Source organism: Enhydra lutris, unplaced genomic scaffold, assembly GCF_002288905.1.
Source record: "Enhydra lutris kenyoni isolate GAN:26980312 unplaced genomic scaffold, ASM228890v2 scaffoldscaffold6, whole genome shotgun sequence".
NCBI lineage: Eukaryota > Metazoa > Chordata > Mammalia > Carnivora > Mustelidae > Enhydra > Enhydra lutris.
This window is the reverse complement of record NW_019154090.1, coordinates 38,659,955-38,678,212: the sequence shown is the minus strand read 5'-3', so window position 1 is coordinate 38,678,212 and position 18,258 is coordinate 38,659,955. Positions and strand designations below refer to the sequence as shown.

At 36.5% G+C, this 18,258-nt stretch overlaps 1 protein-coding gene and 1 pseudogene across 2 annotated transcripts in view; one reads left to right on the top strand and one right to left on the bottom strand.

Moving 5' to 3' along the window:
- The window catches only part of LOC111141831 (taspase 1), a 271,125-nt gene that overhangs the window by 76,077 nt on the left and 176,790 nt on the right, over nt 1–18,258 (top strand). Inside the window, exon 2 of one of the 2 annotated variants that reach the window (XM_022494663.1) lies at nt 13,819–13,925. The exons of the other annotated variant lie outside the window; for it this stretch is intronic. Coding sequence (XP_022350371.1) covers nt 13,819–13,925 — 107 coding nt within the window. The remainder of the gene's footprint in view (nt 1–13,818; nt 13,926–18,258) is intronic. 2 annotated transcript variants of the gene reach the window in all.
- Nucleotides 980–2,592, bottom strand: LOC111141830 (annotated as a pseudogene).

Below are 18,258 nucleotides of genomic sequence, written 5' to 3'. Positions count from 1 at the left end.
GAGTATGGAGTACTGAGTACTTTTAATCTGGAAATTCATGTAATTTAGTTTTGAGGAACTTAAAAAAATTTTGTATGTTAATCTCTTCCTTATCTTTCCTCTATTTTATTTTTCTGATTTCTGTGAATTGGATGTTGGATCTTATGCTCCAATCCCTTGTATCTTTTTCAAAAATTATTTTTTCTCCTTTTTGAAATCTCTCTTGTCCTACTGTCTCAGAAATGTCTTCAGTTTTATCTCCTAAACCTTCTACAGCTTCTTCTTTTTTAAAGATTTATTTATTTATTTGTCAGAAAAAGAGAGAGCAGCGTGTATGAACAGGGGAGTGGCCGGCTAGAGGGAGAAGCAGGCTTCTTGCTGAGCAAGGAGCCTGATGTGGGACTTGGTCCCAGGACCCTGGGATTATGACCTGAGCCCAAGGCAGATGCTTAACTGACTGAGCCATCCAGGCATCCCTAAACCTTCTACTTCTGATGAATTTGTAATTTTGGCTTTTATTTGTTTTAATTTCTAGGGATTCATCTATGACTAAAACATTTATTTATTTTACAAAAAAGAAAAGTATTGAACTAGGTGAATTTGAGGAGAAATTGTAACTATTATTTAATTAAAAAAATTTAAATGCTATCCTATTTGGGCACTTGTCTGATCCTCAGTCAAGATTAGCTTGTATACTGGTACTTAATGATGTTCTTTAAACTTGATTACCTTTTTTTTTTGAAGTAAAGAAAATGGTGGAATTTAATCTTTATTTACAGGACACTGCAAGAGAGGAGATTCCACATAGAAATAAGAAACCCACTGAGAGGAGAAGCTTCATACAGTTTGTACAGTTTGGAACTAGTCAAGTAGAGTTTTGTTGTAAAAAGTGCTATAATAAGAAAACCCATTTAAAAAGAATTTTTAGTAGAGAAACAGTAAGACAAACTTCTACCAAACAGAGCACACCACAAACAACTTTCTGCTTCAGCTGTATAAGCTAAAAGTTAAAGGTCCCAGCAATGCCATCCTGAACCTGGAACGTATAGCCTTCAGAGGTAGTTTCTGGCACAACATTCTGATCTTCCTTTTCCTCTACAGAGAAATACTTCTCAATCAAGTTTAATGAAGCTTTGTATGCAGACTCATTTTCATGGTTTTGTAGAGCCTCGATTTTGTCCAAACCTCCACATTCTTCAATCATTATACCAAGTTTCTCAGTTTTACCTAGTTTCTCAGCAGTCTGAAAGATGTTTGAAATGGCATCCAGAATAACCATAATAATTTTGGTATCCTTTGCAGTTAAGAGGTTCATTAATGGTTCTGTTATGCCACAATGAACGAGGTATACAATCTGTTCAACTGTCCCCCGACTTGCATAGTTGGTCACAGCCCAGACAGCTTCCCTTTGTGTCTTAACGTCTGCCTTAGAGAGAACATCAATGAAGAATGATACTAATCCATGATTCACAACTTGCTGTATCTGGTTCTGCGGCCAGCTGTGATGTTTGACACTGTCCACGTGGCTTCCTTCTGAGTATTAGTTTTGGGGTTCGTTAGCAGGCTGGGAAAGACAGCAAGTGCTCCTGCGTCTATTACAACCTGAGTCTGTTCATCTGTCCCAGTGACAATATTAACTATGGCTCTTAGTGCAGGAGTCACAATGAGCAATTCAGTAGCTCTTAGAAGCTTCACAAGCTGGGACACAACTCCTGTTTTCACAACCATTTCAATCCATTCATTTGGACCATCAGTAAGGTAGGATATGGCCCAGCAGGTATCTGCCAAGACTTTTGGATCAGTGTGATACAGGTATCTGCCAAGACTTTTGGATCAGTGTGATGTTAAGGTAGGAAGAATCTGCTCGACAGCATCTAACGGGGGTGCAGGATTCTTGTTGCGATAAAGGTCTGAAAATGTCCAAGTAAGGTTACATAAGTAGCCACATGTTAATGATGACATATCAGGAACCACAAGGAGAGCCAAAAGCAGATCAACTGCACCATACTTGATAACCAAGTCTGGAAAAACTAAACCGTCACCTGCAATGTTTCCTAGAGCCCATACAGCTTGTTCACTGATGTGGGCATGGGAAGATGCCAACAGAGAAATGAATGCTGGCCTAGCACCTCCATCTACCACAACCTTGGTCTGTTCTGATGTCCCGAAAACAGTGTTAGTGAGAGCCCAAGCAGATTCAAACTGAACGGGACTACAATCAGTTCTGCCCAAGAAGGACACAAATTTTGGAACCAAACCAGCCCGGATTATGTTGTCTATGGGGGGCTGCTTTTCCCTAGAAAGCAGTTTCCTAGCAGCTTGAGTAACCTGGAGCTGGCTTTCCAAACTGTTGCTATTTATGCCTTTGACAAAGTCATCAACAGACCAATTTACAGTGCCCTGGTTATTGCGGTTTTCCTGCAGTGGAGAGGTAGCATCATCGGGAAACGAGCTTACGTTTTCCCTTTTCAGCATTTGGTCATCCTTCGTAGCTTTCCTCAGCTCCACATTAACTTCTGTTCGACACCGCCTCATTTCTGTACTGTCTTTCCCCTTGTTCTTGAATCTGTTAAGGCGGGCAGCTGGTGAATTAGCATTCTCACTGGTGGGCATGGTTATGAGACGAAGGGAGAAAGGCGGCTGGCTCAGGCTTCCATGGGAGGCGGTCCGGGATGTGCAGGCTTCAGGTCAGCTGCCCTCAAAACGTCCACCACGGATCACCCCAAAGACGGTGTGGCTTGTGCAGCTGGCCGGTGCGATTTTTTAAACTTGATTACCTTTGTGGTTTGGGAAGGTGTCATTGGTAGGTTTTTATTTTTCAGTGTTCCAGAAGCTTTTAGAATGTCTTTCTCAGGTTTATTCTAAAATAGTCTTTGACATAGTTTCTCACATACTTAATATTCCATTCCTCTATGTAGATGTGAATTTCTGCCTGGCATTATTCCCTTCAGCTTAGAACAAACATTTCTGGTAATGTAGGTGTAGTGGTGAAAAATCAGCTTGTTATCTGAAAAAAACCCTTTATTTTTGCCTTTACTTTTAAAGTATAATTTCTTGTCGAATACAGACTTACACATGGTCAGATTTTTTTCTTTTAGCACCTTTTTTTCCTTTCTTTTATTGTGGTAAAAAATATATATAACATAAAATTTACTATTTTAACAGTATTATGTATATAATTCAGTGGTTCTAAATACATTCAGTGTTGTATAACTGTCATCATTGTGCATTTCCGTAACTTTTTTTTATCATCCCAAGCAGAAAACTCTGTACCCGTTAAACAGTAACTACCCATTCCCCCTTCTCTCTAGACCCTTGGTAGCCTCTATTCTACTTTCTTTCTTATGACTTTGCCTATTCTAGGTAGCTCCTTGAAGTGGAATCATAGAGTGTTTGTCATAGCCTGGTTTTTAGGCTTTGTGAGAGTGAGTCTATTTCAGTTTTGTTCTTAAAGTTAGAGTTAAACCTTAGTACTAGCCTGTGGTCTTTCTTCCCAAGATAAGTCCTTTCTAGGGTTTATTCAAAAGTCTCAACCTTGAAACTTTGTCTCTTCTACACAAAGTATTTCTCAAAATCTGCGTCAGCTATATGGTATATGTTTAAATATAAGTAAAGAGTAGATGGCAGACATTGTTCTATCCTTTCAGTTTATGGGTGTGATTCTGCTACAAGGAATCCTATTTTCTTTTCTGTTGGCTGGGTTCTGGTCTTACAGTTTTTCTGCCTTTGAGTAGGATACTTTGAAAGACAACGTGATTGATAAAACATTTTGTGTACTAATTTTAGAATTTTATGATAACTGGTATGTGATATATCAATACTTCACTCTTTAGTTATGGCTAGTTAATGCTGTTTTAAGGTTTTTTTTTTTCCCTCCTTACACTTATTTGTTTATTATTTCAAGTATTTTATTTTTATTTATTTTTTGATTATGTTCAGTTAGCCACTGTTGTACATCATTAGTTTTTGATGTAGTGTTCAGTGATTCATTAGTTGCGCATAACACCCAGTGGTCTGTTTTAAGTTTTTTATTTTTAGATAGTTATAAATTCACATGCAGTTAAAAGAATTAAGGCCGAGAGATCCCTTGGATCCTTTGCTCAGTTTTCTCCAATGATAATAATCTTGTAGAACTATAGTGTAATATTATGTTTGGGATATTGACGTTGATTTAATCAAGATACAGAACACTTGTATCTTCACAAGAATAACCCAGTTTGCCTTTTTATAGTCATACCCACTCATCTCCACGCCTTCCTTAACCCCTGGCAGCCACTGATCTATTCTCCATTAGTGTGTGTAATTTTGCTATTTCAAGACTGTTACATGAATGGCATCATACAGTATGTAACCTTTAGGAACAAGCTTTTTAGTAATTCAGTATAGTTCTCTGGAGAGTCATCCAGGTGGTTATATTTATTAATAGCTTGTTCCATTTTATTGCTAAGTAATCCATGCTATGGGTCTATCACTGTTTGTTTAACCATTTGCCCATTGAAAGATACCTGGATTGTTTCCAGTTTTGGGCTGTTATAAATAATTCTGCTATAAACATTTGTGTACATGTTTTTTCTGTAATTCTTTTTGAATGTTTTGACAAAATACACATAATATAAAATTTATCATCTTAGACATTTTTTAAAATGATTTTATTTATTTATTTGACAGAGAGAGAGAGATCACAAGTAGGCAGAGAGGCAGGCAGAGAGAGAGGGGGAAACAGGCTCTCTGCTGAGCAGAGAGCCTGATGTGGGACTTAATCCCAGGACCCTGAGACCACGACCTGAGCTGAAGGCAGAGGCTTAACTGGGTGAGCCACCCAGGTGCCCCTAAACATTTTTTAATGGTACAGTTCAGTGGCCTTAAGTATACTCACATTTCTGTGCAACCATCACTACCATACTTCTATAGAACCCTTTATACCTTGCAAAACTAAAACTCTGTACTTATTAAACAGTAATTCCCTCCACTTAGCCCCTGGCAATTTAGCTCCTGGCAACCACCATTCTGATCTCCATCGTTAAAATTTGACTGCTGTAGTTACTCATGTAAGTGGAACCATGCATTATCTGTCCCTTTATGACTGGCTTTTTTCACTTAGCATGATGTCCTCAAGGTTCACGCATGTTGTAGCATCTGTCAGATTTCTTTTTAAGGCTGTGGGGCACATGGATGGCTCAGTCAGTTAAGCATTCAACTCTTAATCTCAGCTCAGGTCTTGATCTCAGGGTCATGAGTTCAAGCCCTATATTGGGCTCCACACCCAGTGTGGAGCCTAGTTAAAAAAAAAATTCTTTTTAAAGCTGAAAAATATTCCACAATATATATACCACATTTTGTTTATCCATTTACCTCTTGATGGATACTTAGGTTGCTGCCAACCTTTGGCCACTGTGTATATGCTGCTGTGAACATGGATGTACAAATATCTGTTAGAATCCCTACTTTCAATCCTTTTGAGTACTGTGAAATAAAATTGCTGGATTTTATGGTAATTCTGTTTTCAGTTTGTGGAAGGACTACCACTGGCAACACCATTTTAAATTTCCACTAATAGTGTACAAGGGTTCCAGTTTCTCCGTATCCCTACCAACACTTGCAACCCATTTATTTTCTGTAAATAACAATCATTCTAATGGGTGTGAAGTAGCATTTCATTGTGGTTTTGGTTTGTATTCCCTAATGATTATGATGTTAAACATTTCTCATGTGCTTATTGGCCATTTGTATATCTCCTTAAATGTTTCCCAAAGGGAAAAAGAGAAAAGTTGAAGGTGGGGAAAAAGCTCCAACCTTTTAAATTCCCTGGAAGTCAATTCATCTGGAGAGGGAGGGCATTGCAACAATGGCGGCCTGCCTCTGTATCTGCACCTTGTGACCAATACCAGCAAGAAGCAATCAGAGTACATATCCTAGTATTTGGAGGACAGGGTCTTTATTGCCCAAGCTGGCACGCACAGGCTGTGTGCGGTCTACTCTAGGAATACATGCATGGTTGTCTGCCAGAAGGATGGGGAATGGGTAGATGCTACTGCAGTAAGAGCTGAAATTTACCCTGACCAGTGACAGTATACTTCAAGCCTTCATTTGAGAGTTACAGCCTTAAATAAACTCCAGAGTTCCATAACATTTGCATTAAATTCTGGCAGACCAATTATTCTTTAGATGGGGAGATGGATTCCTGGCATTTCCTACTTGGCCATCTTCTCTCTAACTCCATCTTATTAGTTTTGTATTATATCATTCTGATTTGAAGATATTAATCCTGTCTCATAGCTATCTGCTTATACTTAAAAAATTTAAGTTATCATTACCTTTGCATATATCTTTTGCCTTATGGGCATTTTGAATCTTATATGATTGTATCAGCCAACAATCATTTTAACAGATTCTGGCTTTGATAATATTTTATGGAAAATCTTCTATTTTAAAATTAAAACCAGTTAAACTAAAAAATAAAGTCTCTTTCAAAAAAACCTGATATATATGCCTATATTGTTGTGTGATGGTTTAACTTTTTTGGCCCCCCCCCTTTTTAGATTTTATATATTTAAATCATTAATACTTTAAGATTTCATTTTTATGTGTAGCATGAGGTAGGAATCTAATTTATTTTTCCAAACAGATAACATTATGTCAAGACAGCTTATTGAATAACATATTCATTTCCTACTGGTATAAAATATCACTGTTTTTCTCAAATTCCATTAGAATATACATGAATTTGTTTCTGAACTTGATGTTTAATTCCATTAACTTTTTTTTTTTTTTTTGGTTCATTTCTATGTCATTACAGTACTGTTTTGAGACTTCGTGATTAGTTTATTATTGGGTATTTTACAGTTTTGGTTGGTATTATAAATAATCTCTCCATTTTGCTTCTTTAACCCATTTATTGTGAACTGTTGTAGACATACCTCCTGTGGGTAGACAATTATGTTGGTGTTCTAATACACTTACAAGTTTTCTTGTACTTATATTCTGTATCATTTGGCTTTCTCTAAATACGTGCACTGTGGTAGAATTTCTGGATCAGTGTCTGCCTATCTTCATCTTTACCAGATGATGCCAAAGTATTTTTCAAAATGTTTTTTGCAATAAATATAATTGTATTTCATATATGTATGTTTGCGTATATGTGCATATGTGTATATATGCATATACACATATATTTATGTAGCTTTATTACTAAACCCTTTTATTAATCCTAATAATCTATATGTAGATTCTGGTTGATTCCTAAATTCATAAGCATGTTATTTGTGAATAATGATAGTTTTATTTCTTTCTTTTGTATCTTTATACTTATTTTTCTTCCCTTTTTATTGCTGAAGTATCATCAGTACAATTTAATAGAAGCAATGATAATTGGACATATTTAAATGCATATAATGCTTTTGATTGAAAATTTATTTATATGTTATATTTAGGGAGCTTTGTTTTTACAAGATTTAAAAATTATAAATGAATTTAATATTATATTTTTGTTTATTAAGAGGACATTAATTTTTTTTAAATTTAAATTCAGTTAGCCAACATATAGTACATCATTTGTTTCAGATGTAGTGTTCAGTGGTTCATCAGTTGCGTATAACACCCAGTGCTCATCATGTCATGTACCCTCCTTAATACCCATCACCCAGTTATCCCATCCCCCCACCCACCTCCCTTTCCACAACCCTCAGTTTGTTTTCCAAAGTCAAGAGTCTCTTATGGTTTGTCTCCCTCTCTGATTTCTTCCCATTCAGTTTTCCCTTACTTCCCCTATGATTCTCTGTGCTATTTCTTATATTCCACATATGAGTGAAGCCATATAATTGTCTTTCTCTGCTTGACTTATTTCACTTAGCATAATACCCTTTAGTTCCATCCATGTTGATGTAAATGATAGGTATTCATCCTTTCTGATGGCTGAGTAATATTCCATTATATGTATGAACCACATCTTCTTTATCCATTCATCTGTTAAAGGACATCTAGGCTCCTCCCACAGTTTGGCTATTGTGGACAGTGCTGCTATGAACATTGGGGTTCAGTATCCTTTTTCACTATGTCTGTATCTTTGGGGTAAATAGCCAGTAGTGCGTTTACTGGGTGATAGGGTAGCTCTATTTTTAACTTCTTGAGGAACCTCCATACTGTTTTCCAGAGTGGTTGTACCAGGTTGCATTTGCACCAACAGTGTAAGAGGTTTCCCCTTTCTCTACATCCTTGCCAACATTTGTTGTTTCCTGTCTTATTAATTTTTGCCATTCTAACTGGTGTAAGGTAGTATCTCATTGTGGTTTTGATTTGTATTTCCCTGAGCCAAGTGATGTAGAGCATTTTTCGTGTGTTAGCCATTTGTACGTCTTCTTTGGAGAAAAGGAGGGCATTAATTTGTTAGTCTAATGAATTATGTTGATTCTTTAAATGTTAAAAACAACTTATATTTCTTGTATTTATCACATACTGTATTATGAAAGAACTTAATTTTTGTTTTCTTTTGCTTTAGTTGCCATATATTTTCTTGGATGTGTTAATAGCCCCACAAAAAACTTTGGTTCATTGACCTTTTTATTTTAAAGAAATGGCACTCCAAATCTGGTAATGATTGCTGCCTTGAAGTCTGCTTGTTTGATACTAAAATAACTGTAGGGGTGCCTTGGTGGCTCAGTCATTTAAGCATCTGACTCTTGATTTTGGCTCAGGTCATGATCTCAGGGTCATGAGATTGAGCCCCTCATTGGTTCCATACTGGATGTAGGGACTGCTTAATATTCTCTCTTTCCCTTTCCATTTGCCCCTCCCCCCCCTTGCACTCTCTCTCTCTCTCTCTCAAAAAAAAAAAAAAAAAGAAATAAAAAGAATAACTGTAATAGCTTCCTTTGGTTAGTGTTTGCATGTATATCTTTCTTTTTGTTTTCAGTCTTTCTGTGTATTCTTATATTTAAGATGTTTCTCTTAGAAGCAGCACATGCATATAAACATTTTTTGGGTGATCTTTGTATTTTAATTGGTACATTTAGTCCTTTTATGTTTCATTCAGTTACTCATATATTTGGATTTGAATTTGCTCTTTTATTCTTTGTTTCTTATTTGTCCCACATGGTGGGACATTGTCCCCCATATGCTTCCTTCTGTATCTCATTTCTTGCCTTCTTTAGTATTATTTTCAGCATTACATTTTCTTTTTTATTAATATGTTTGTATTTCCTTTTTTTTTTTTCCCCCCACAGAGAGAGAGAGAGCAAGCGAGTGAGCAAGGGGAGGGGCAGAGGGTGAGGGAGAGAGTATCTCAAGGGGGTTGCACACCTAACACAGAGCCTGTGTCTCACAACCCTGGGATCATGACCTGAGTCGAAATCAAGAGTCAAATGCTTAACTGACTGGGCCACCCAGGCACCCTGTATTGACTTCTTTTACCATTCTCTTTGTGTTTATATTTTAAAACTCAGTATGCATTTAAAACAGTGGGAGACATTATTATTTTATAAGTCAATTTTCATTTAGATTTGCCTATTTACTTTTTCCTTTGCATTTAATCCCCTCCACTTCTTTTTTTCTTTCGGCTCCCACTTTGTGTTATTTTCTCTGTTTCTGAAGAACACCCTTTAGTATTTTCATTAGTACAGGTCTTATTGGTGATGAATTTGCTCATTCTTGTTTATATAAAACAATTCTTATTTTCCCTTCATTTTTGAAGGTATTTTCACTGAATATAGTGTTCTGAATCAGGACATATTTCTTTTCAGCACATTGTTAGTAATTAGTCTATTGTCTCAGGCTTCCTTTTTTTTGCTGTTGAAAAGACGGTTGTCATTTTAACTGTCACTTATTTAAAGGTAACCTGTTTTCCCTCTTGCTATTTTTAGATTTTTCTATTTCATTGTTCTTATTCTATTTTACTTAATGTATCTTGTTATGAACTTTTATGATTTTAATTTATGGATATTGTTTACAATTTATTAAATCTGTAGATTAGTGGCTTTTATAATTTTGGAAAAATCTTATTCCATTTTTTATTTATTTTTAATTTTTTGTTATTTTATTTTTTGGGAAGATTTTTATTTATTTATTTGTCAGAGAGAGAGAGAAAGAACAGAAGCAGTGGGAAGTGGCAGGCAGAGGGAGAAGTACGCTCCCTGCCAAGCAAGGGAGCTTGATGTGGGACCTGATCCCAGGACTCTGGGATCATGACCTGAGCTGCAGGCAGACACTTAACCAACTGAGGCACCCAGGAGTCCCTCTTAATCAGTTTTTTAAAACATTACCTATATCCCATTCTTTTACTCTCACCTTTGAAATTCTGATTAAACATAATATTAGACCTTTTCACATTATCTACCCTATTCTTAATGTTTCTTCTGTGTTTTCTATCATTTTATCTCTTTTATTTTATTTTTAAAATATTTTAAAATTTATCATATAATGTATTCTTTATTTCAGGGTACAGGTCTGTGATTCATCAGTCTTACACAATACCCAGTGCTCGTCACAACACATACCGTCCCCAGTGTCCATCACCCAGCCATCTCATCCCCCCACCCCTCTCCCCTCCAGCAGCCCTCAATTTGTTTCCTAAGTTTAAGAGTCTCTTATGGCTTGTCTCCCTTTCTGGTTTCATTTTGTTTCATTGTTTCCTCTCTTCCCCTATGATCCTCTGCCTTGTTTTGTAAATTCCGCATATAGTGAGTGAGATCGTATGATAATTTTCTTTCTCTGATTGTCTTGTTTCACTTATCATAATACCTCTAGTTCCATTTAATCTCTTTTAGCTACATTCTGGCTAACTTTTTTCTGATTAGTCTTCTAATTTACCAGCTCTTTTTTCTCTATCCTATCAGCTACCAAACATGTACATTGAGATCTTCGTTTTGGTTATTTATCTTTTCATTTCTAGAAGTTCTGTTTTTGTTTTGTTTTTTAAGAGTCTATGTTTCTTTTAGTTTATGGTATGAATTGTAGATGTTTTTCATGTTTTTAAAATCTTTTTTAATCATTAGAAGTGTACTTGTTTCATATTTATGCCTGATAATTCTGGTATCTGAGATCCAAATTGGAATATTTTTCCTGCATGTTCTCATTTATGGTGCCCCCCCCCCCTTTTTTGTGCCTGATTATCTTTGACTATGTGCTTATCATGGCCCTTGAATAATTATTTGTGTAGTTTCACTGTGGCCTAGGATGGAGGCATTTTTGTCTAGATACTATTTTTTGCATTTATTTTTGCCAGTTGTATGTGCACTGTTTATATGAAAAACACTCTTCTGTCCTTTACTCTCATACTGCTGTCATACTCAGCTCTCTACATCAGGGCACTTCAGTGGCTCAGTTGGTTAAGTATCTGCCTTTGGTTTAGGTCATCATCTTGGGGCCCTGGGATCGAGCCCCATGTCAGGCTCCCTGCTCATTGGGAAGTCTTCTCCCTCTGCCCCTGCCCCCCACTTGTGTGCACGCTCTCTCTCAAATAAATTAACAAACAAACAAACAAGCAAACAATAAAAACACCTCTCTAACACCACTTTTGACACCAGATGTGTGGGTTTCTACACCAAGCAATTCTTTGACACCATCTGGGTGTTCTACAATTCAGTTCAATACTGACTCCAGTTGGAGTTAGAATTTGTCTCATAAATCTACCACCTCCTCTTTAGATACCGGTTGAAAGTCTAGGTTGTCACTTGTAGTTCTGACCAACTGGCTATAAATCAGAGGTTCCCATGACCCCATTCTTGGGTTCAGTTAACTTGTATCATCCTCCTGACATGTATGTTTAGCTACCTGGGAACTCCCCAGACCTTGTACTTTTGGAATTTTTGCGGAGGTTTCATCATGTAGGCATGCTCACTCTTTAGCTCAATTGCCAGTACTTCCCTCCTTCCCAGTGGATGGGGATGGGGCTGAAAGTTTCAAGCTTTTAATCATGGTTTAGTCTTTCTGGTGACTAGTCTTCACCCTGATGCTATCTGGGAGCCCACTAAGAGAGTTGCCTCATTAAAACAAAAGACATTTGTATCAACCAAGGAATGCCAAGGGATTTAGGAGCTCTGTTAGAAACTGGGGTCAAAGACCAAACAGTAGAACAAAAGATGGTCCTAGTGCTGTTATAATTTAGGAAATTACAAGGATTTTAAGAGTTCTTTCCTAGGAACTAAGGGTAGAGACCAATATATATTTTTTCTGTTATTTTACACACCATTAATCAGAATCTACTTAAACTTAATTTGAAGTTTAACATTCCCTGACCCACCCAGACTATGTGTTTGCAAATCTCTATGCAAGTGCTCCAGTCAACTCTGGACTTCTCAGGGGTAGTTTTTTTTTTTTTTTTTTTTCTTTCTAAGTCCTCTTATTCCTATCCTTTTCCTCCTCCTCATTCTTTTCTCCCCTAGATCCAAGACAGTCTTGCTCGAATGTACTTGGTGTTGAGATAGAAGGTAGGAGTGGACTGAGTGGACTTGCATAGTTCTGAATCAGCTCTATTGTGAGAGCATTAGCCCTTTCAGTCCCCAGCATTTTGTGGGAAGTGTCTCTTATGAAACTCCCACCTCTGATGGGCTCTGGGCTTGACTTATGTCTCTCTTTGATGCCATTTAACCAAACTCATGTGTGCTAGTGTTGGCAAATGCTCGTAGTGCAGTAATAACAGCATTAGTCCTCGGTTTACCCCAGAATTTAGCTTGGTACTTTTTATAAGGGTTCTAATGTTTTTAAGATGATATTTCTTCATATTTTATCCAACATTTTTAGTAAATTAAGTAGGAGAATTACTCTGAATAATTTAGTCTGCCATAATCAGAAAACTCTATCTCTTTAGCATTGTATTCTAGTTTATAATTTTTCTTTTATCAGCTGAATCTAATTGGCTGTTGAAATCTATACATCAAGTTTAAAATTTTTAATTATTATATTTCTTATCTTTAGAAGCTCCATTGTTCTTAACTCTGCCTGGTCATTTTATCATTTTTTATGCCTTAATTATATTTTCAATATATTTTTTCTTAATTTCTGTGAGGATAAACATGTTGTACATTCTATATCTGATTATTTCATTATTTGAGGCCATTGTAGGTCATGTTATCCTTTCTTATATTTGGCTGGCTTTTAGTCTGTTATTTTTGGTGGTTCATTTCTCATGTATTTTGTAATTTTTTTTTTTAAACTATGGGCTCATGTTAATTGGAATGTGGGAATTCTCTGAGGTCTGGCAAGTTAAGATGTGTTTTTCCAGGCAGTATTTGCATTTGTTTTAGATGGGTTTTTAAAGCTCTGCAACACCAAGATCACTTGTGTGTGTGTGTGTGTGTGTGTTCTCAGACCACACAGATAATAAGAATTCTTTAAATTTGTCTGAATGTACTTTTTGTTCATGAATTTTCTAGTGAGACTTTTCCTCCTTTACATTTATAGCCACAGCTGAAACTTGCAGGTTTCCTGTTTTTTTGTGTACAGTGGCCTTTTCTAGTTTTTCCCTTTCACTGGGCAGGTTACTCCTTGAGATTCCTTACTTTTTTGTGGAAAATCTCTAGTATGTTTTCTCATGCTGTATTGCCTCCAGATTTCATTCCTTGTCCTTTATGCACAGAGACCTTCAAAACCAAAGTTGGCAGTAGCATGCATTAGTAGATACTGCTGGGTATCATCTACCTTCAGGACTGATTTGCCTATCTGGATTTAACATTTTTTTTACTTCTTTAACCTTAGGTTATTTCTCTTATTCTCCTATCACTTCAGTGTACATTGGAAAAACTTTTTTTAACCCTTTTTTCATCGTTCTTAAGAAAGGCTCTTCAGGATATCTCATTACTTCATTACCCTAATATTTCTCAAATGTTATTTTTAATGTTTCTTTTATAGGATTCAGTTTAGCTGCATTTAAAAGGAACAAGAGGAAACTAGAGCTGGCAGAAAGAGTGGAAACAGATTTCATTCAACTAAAGAAAAGAAGACAATCAAGTGAAAAGGTCAGGAGGTGTTTGAAATATTAACCATTAATGTATCATAATGATATCTATCATCTGTATTTAGACATATCAGCTTTAGAATAGTACTTTCCAGTAGAAATACAATGCGTGCCACATATGTACTTTTAAGTTTTCTAGTAGTTACATTTAAAAAAGTAAGAAGAAAAGGTGAAATTAATTTTAATAATTATTTTGTTTAAACCAGTGAATCCAAAATATCCCTTCAGAAATATAACCAGTGGAAAAATTATTAGTGAGCTGTTGAGCTTTCTTTTTCATTTAAAAAAAATTATTTTTTTATAAACATATAATGTATTATTAGCCCCAGGGGTACGGGTCTGTGAACCGCCAGGTTTACACACTTCACAACACTCACCATAGCACATACCCTTCCCAGTGTCCATAACCCCACTACCCTCTCCCTACACCCTTCACCCCGGCCACCCTCAGTTTGTTTTGTGACATTAAGAGTCTCTTTTGATTTTTCTCCCTCCCGATCCCATCTTGTTTCATTTATTCTTTTCCTACCCCCTTAACCCCCCGACCCCTGTTGCATCTCCACTTTCTCATATCAGGGAGATCATATGATAGTTGTCTTTCTCTGATTGACTTATTTTGCTAAGCATAATACCCTCTAGTTCCATCCACATCGTCACAAATGGCAAGATTTCATTTCTTTTGATGGCTGCATAGTATTCTATTGTATACGTATACCACATCTTCTTTATCCATTCGTCTGTTGATGGACATCTAGGTTCTTTCCATAGTTTGGCTATCGTAGACATTGCTGCTATAAACATTTGGGTGCACGTGCCCCTTCGGATCACTACGTTTGTATCTTTAGGGTAAATACCCAGTAGTGCAATTGCTGGGTCATAAGGTAGCTTTATTTTCAACTTTTTGAGGAACCTTCATGCTGTTTTCCAGAGTGGTTGCACCAGCTTGCATTCCCACCAACAGTGTAGGAGGGTTCCCCTTTCTTTTTCATTTTTTAATTAAGTCTTCAAAACTGGTGTATATTTTATATTTAACATCTCAATTATGGCACTAAGTTTTCATTGGAAATATTTGGTTTGTACTTAAATTTAACAAAATTAACAGTTGAAAAAGTAGGTTTACATAACAGGTTATTCTGAACATACTGAAAACTTTGTAATAATTGAATATATTTTAAAATTAAAATTAGTTAACATTTAATGAAATTAAAAATTCAGTTTCTCATATGCTCTTGCCACATTTTTTTTTTTTTAAAGATTTTATTTATTTATTTGACACAGAGAGAGAGAGAGAGAGAGATCACAAGTAGGCAGAGAAGCAGGCAGAGAAAGAGGGGGGAAGCAGGCTCCCTGCCGAGCAGAGAGCCCGATGCAGGGCTCGATCCCAGGACCCTGGGATCATGACCTGAGCCGATGGCAGAGGCTTAACCCACTGAGCCACCCAGGCGCCCCCTCTTGCCACATTTTAAGTGCTCAGTAGGTACATGTGGCCCATGACTACTGTTTTGGTTCTTGTAGCTCTGGATAGTGATTCTTAACATGGCTGTTTAGAGGGTAGAGTGTGTTTATAAGGAAATGTGTATATTGAATTCCTGTAGATTTGTTTTTACATTCTAATTACATGTCTCTGTTTCTTAGTCTTTTATATTCTTTGTTTGCATTTTGCACATCACTATGCTGTCATGAGTCCATGTGTTGCATATCTTAGGTGTTTTGAGGGCTAGAGAGAAGTTGAAAACCACAACATTCTTGCTTAGCCTATGGCTTGGGGGTTTGTTAGCACCCAATTCGTGATGGGTGTCTCATATTACAGGCATTTGATGTACTTTGACATCTCATTAATGTTCTTTATTGGTTATTCCTTTTATGATTGCTTATGTACTGTTTATGCTTTCTGTCATAGTTGTATTTACTCTATATAAATGCATAATAAGTTATCTTTCATAGTGATATATATTTTCCCAGCATGTTGCTACAAGGAACAATTAATCAAATTTTTTTGGTCTAAATCTTTTCATTTTCTGCCAGAAAGGAGTAGGAAATTAGGATGTGAATGAACAAATTAGTAAGTAGGTCTTGGTGAAAATGGATAGTAGTGTGGTTCCATTTCTTGGGTTTCTATACCCCATGTGATATCTGAGTGAGCAAATTTAAGACTTTTGACCTTTTAAAAAACTGTGATAAAATTTGCATGCAGTGAGTAATTTAGTCATTTTTATAAATGTGTATACCCATGCACCTCACATACCTGTCAAGATGTAGAACATTTCCAGTTCTTTTTGTGCTTCCTTCCAACCAGTCTTGACCCCCCACTGGTAACTGCTGCTCTGATTTTTCTCACCATAGATGTTTTGTATTGTTTTTAAACTTTATATAGTTGAAACACACAAAAGGTACTCTTTTCTTTTTGGTTGATTTTGCAAAGTACCTTTGAGACACTTACACTGGCTCATTCTTTTTTAATGTATAGAGTGATTAATATTTCCTAGTATGAATATACTGTAATTTGTTTTTCTGTTCTCCTATTGATAGACATTTGGTTTGTTTCCAGATTTTAACTATTGTGAATAAAGCTGTTCCGAACATTCTTTTTTTTTTTTTTTTTTTTTTTTTACGGTTTTTAAAATTTATTTATTTGACACACAGAAAGAGTGCAGGCAGGGGAAGCGGTAGGCAGAGTCAGAGGGAGAGGGAGAAGTAGGTTCCCCACTGAGCAAGGAGCCCAGCATGGGGCTCCATCCCAGGATCCTGGGATCATGACCTGAACTGAAGGCAGACGCTTAACCCACTGAGCCACCCAGGCGCCCCTACTCTGAATGTTCTTATATATGAGTTTAGGATTTTTTTTTTTTTTGACATGAGTTTAGGATTTTTATGCAGTTGATCTCATAGAGAATATATTTAGCTGGTCTCATTCAGAAGATTAATTTTTTTTTCTTCAGAAAATATTTATTAAGCAGTTACTCTTGTTACAGAGCTGGGTAGTAAGAAAAGCAACAGTGAACAAGGTGGAAGAAATTCATGCAATAATGAAACTTTACATTTTAGTGGATAGAAACAGAAACATAGAAGAATATAATTAAGTAAGCTATTTACAATGTTTGGTAACTGTTAGGAAGGAAAACACTGCCCTTAAGATGATATGATGCAGAGTAACTTGGATGTGAGAGTCACAAAAGAGCCTCAAAGGAAGACTCCTTTAGCTAGAGTCATCATGATAGGTCTGAGGACATAATCATTGAAAAATAAGATGTGAATTTTATGAAGAGTCATAGAACTCATTCCAGGCATAATGAACTGCATATGCAATGGTCCTGGTGGGGAGCTGGCATATGGAGGGAATGGAGAAGCACGTCTGTGTGCCTAAAGCAGAGTGCAAGGGGAGAGTGGTATGAAATGGAGCTGGAGACGTAGCTGGGTGCTGGCTCCATTAGGATCTGGTAGATTATGGCAGGGAGTTTCTGTTTTATTTCATGAATAATGAGTAGCCATGGAAGAGTTGAAAGTAGAGAAGTGATGCCATCTTAGTCACACTTTACAGCATTCTCTTGGGCTATTTTGTGTCATGTGGATGGAGGGTGGGGCAAGAGTAGAAGTGAGGAGACTAGTTAGGAAGTTATTACAGTTGGGAGATGTTGACAACAGGGACTGATAGGGATGACATTGGAGAGAAGTAACTGTATCAGGGATATCTTTTGAGAGTTCCTAGAAAGATAGGCCTTTTTGCTGTCTTAGATACTGGTAAGGAAGAGAGAAGAATGAAAGGTTTTAGCTTCAGTGACTGAGTATTGCCATTTACTGAGGTAAGGAGGCCTGGAGGAGGCATGGCTTCATGGTGATAGATGTAAGAAGTGGAAATTTGGCTCATTTCCCCTTAATGGACTCAGATTAACCAATACTTTCCATTTTCACCATAAGACATATTACCTGATGCCAACAGCACCCTAAACACTCTGAAGCTAATAGAACATCATTTAGTGTACCATGTTCCTCTGCTCCTTTCAGTTGAATTATATGCCACCAAGAACCCCGTTATGTTTGCTATTATTACTGTAATTATATAATTCATTAAGTGTCATGTAAACTGATGAATACTGAGTTTAAAAAAGAGAGTTGTAGGTTTGTAAGGTAAGATTGTTGTTTGTTTGAGAGCTAACTTGAGAAAATAAAGTTGGTTCATAAAAAATTGCTATAGAATTAAGTATAGACATGCCAGCCGTAAAAGAGAAAAATCATAAAAATCTAAAAGCATTCTGGGTGTGTTGTTAGTGTCTTTATATTCTTGTTCTATTTTAGATAAAATGAAACTTGAAATCTTAGGACAGTTCAGTGTATTA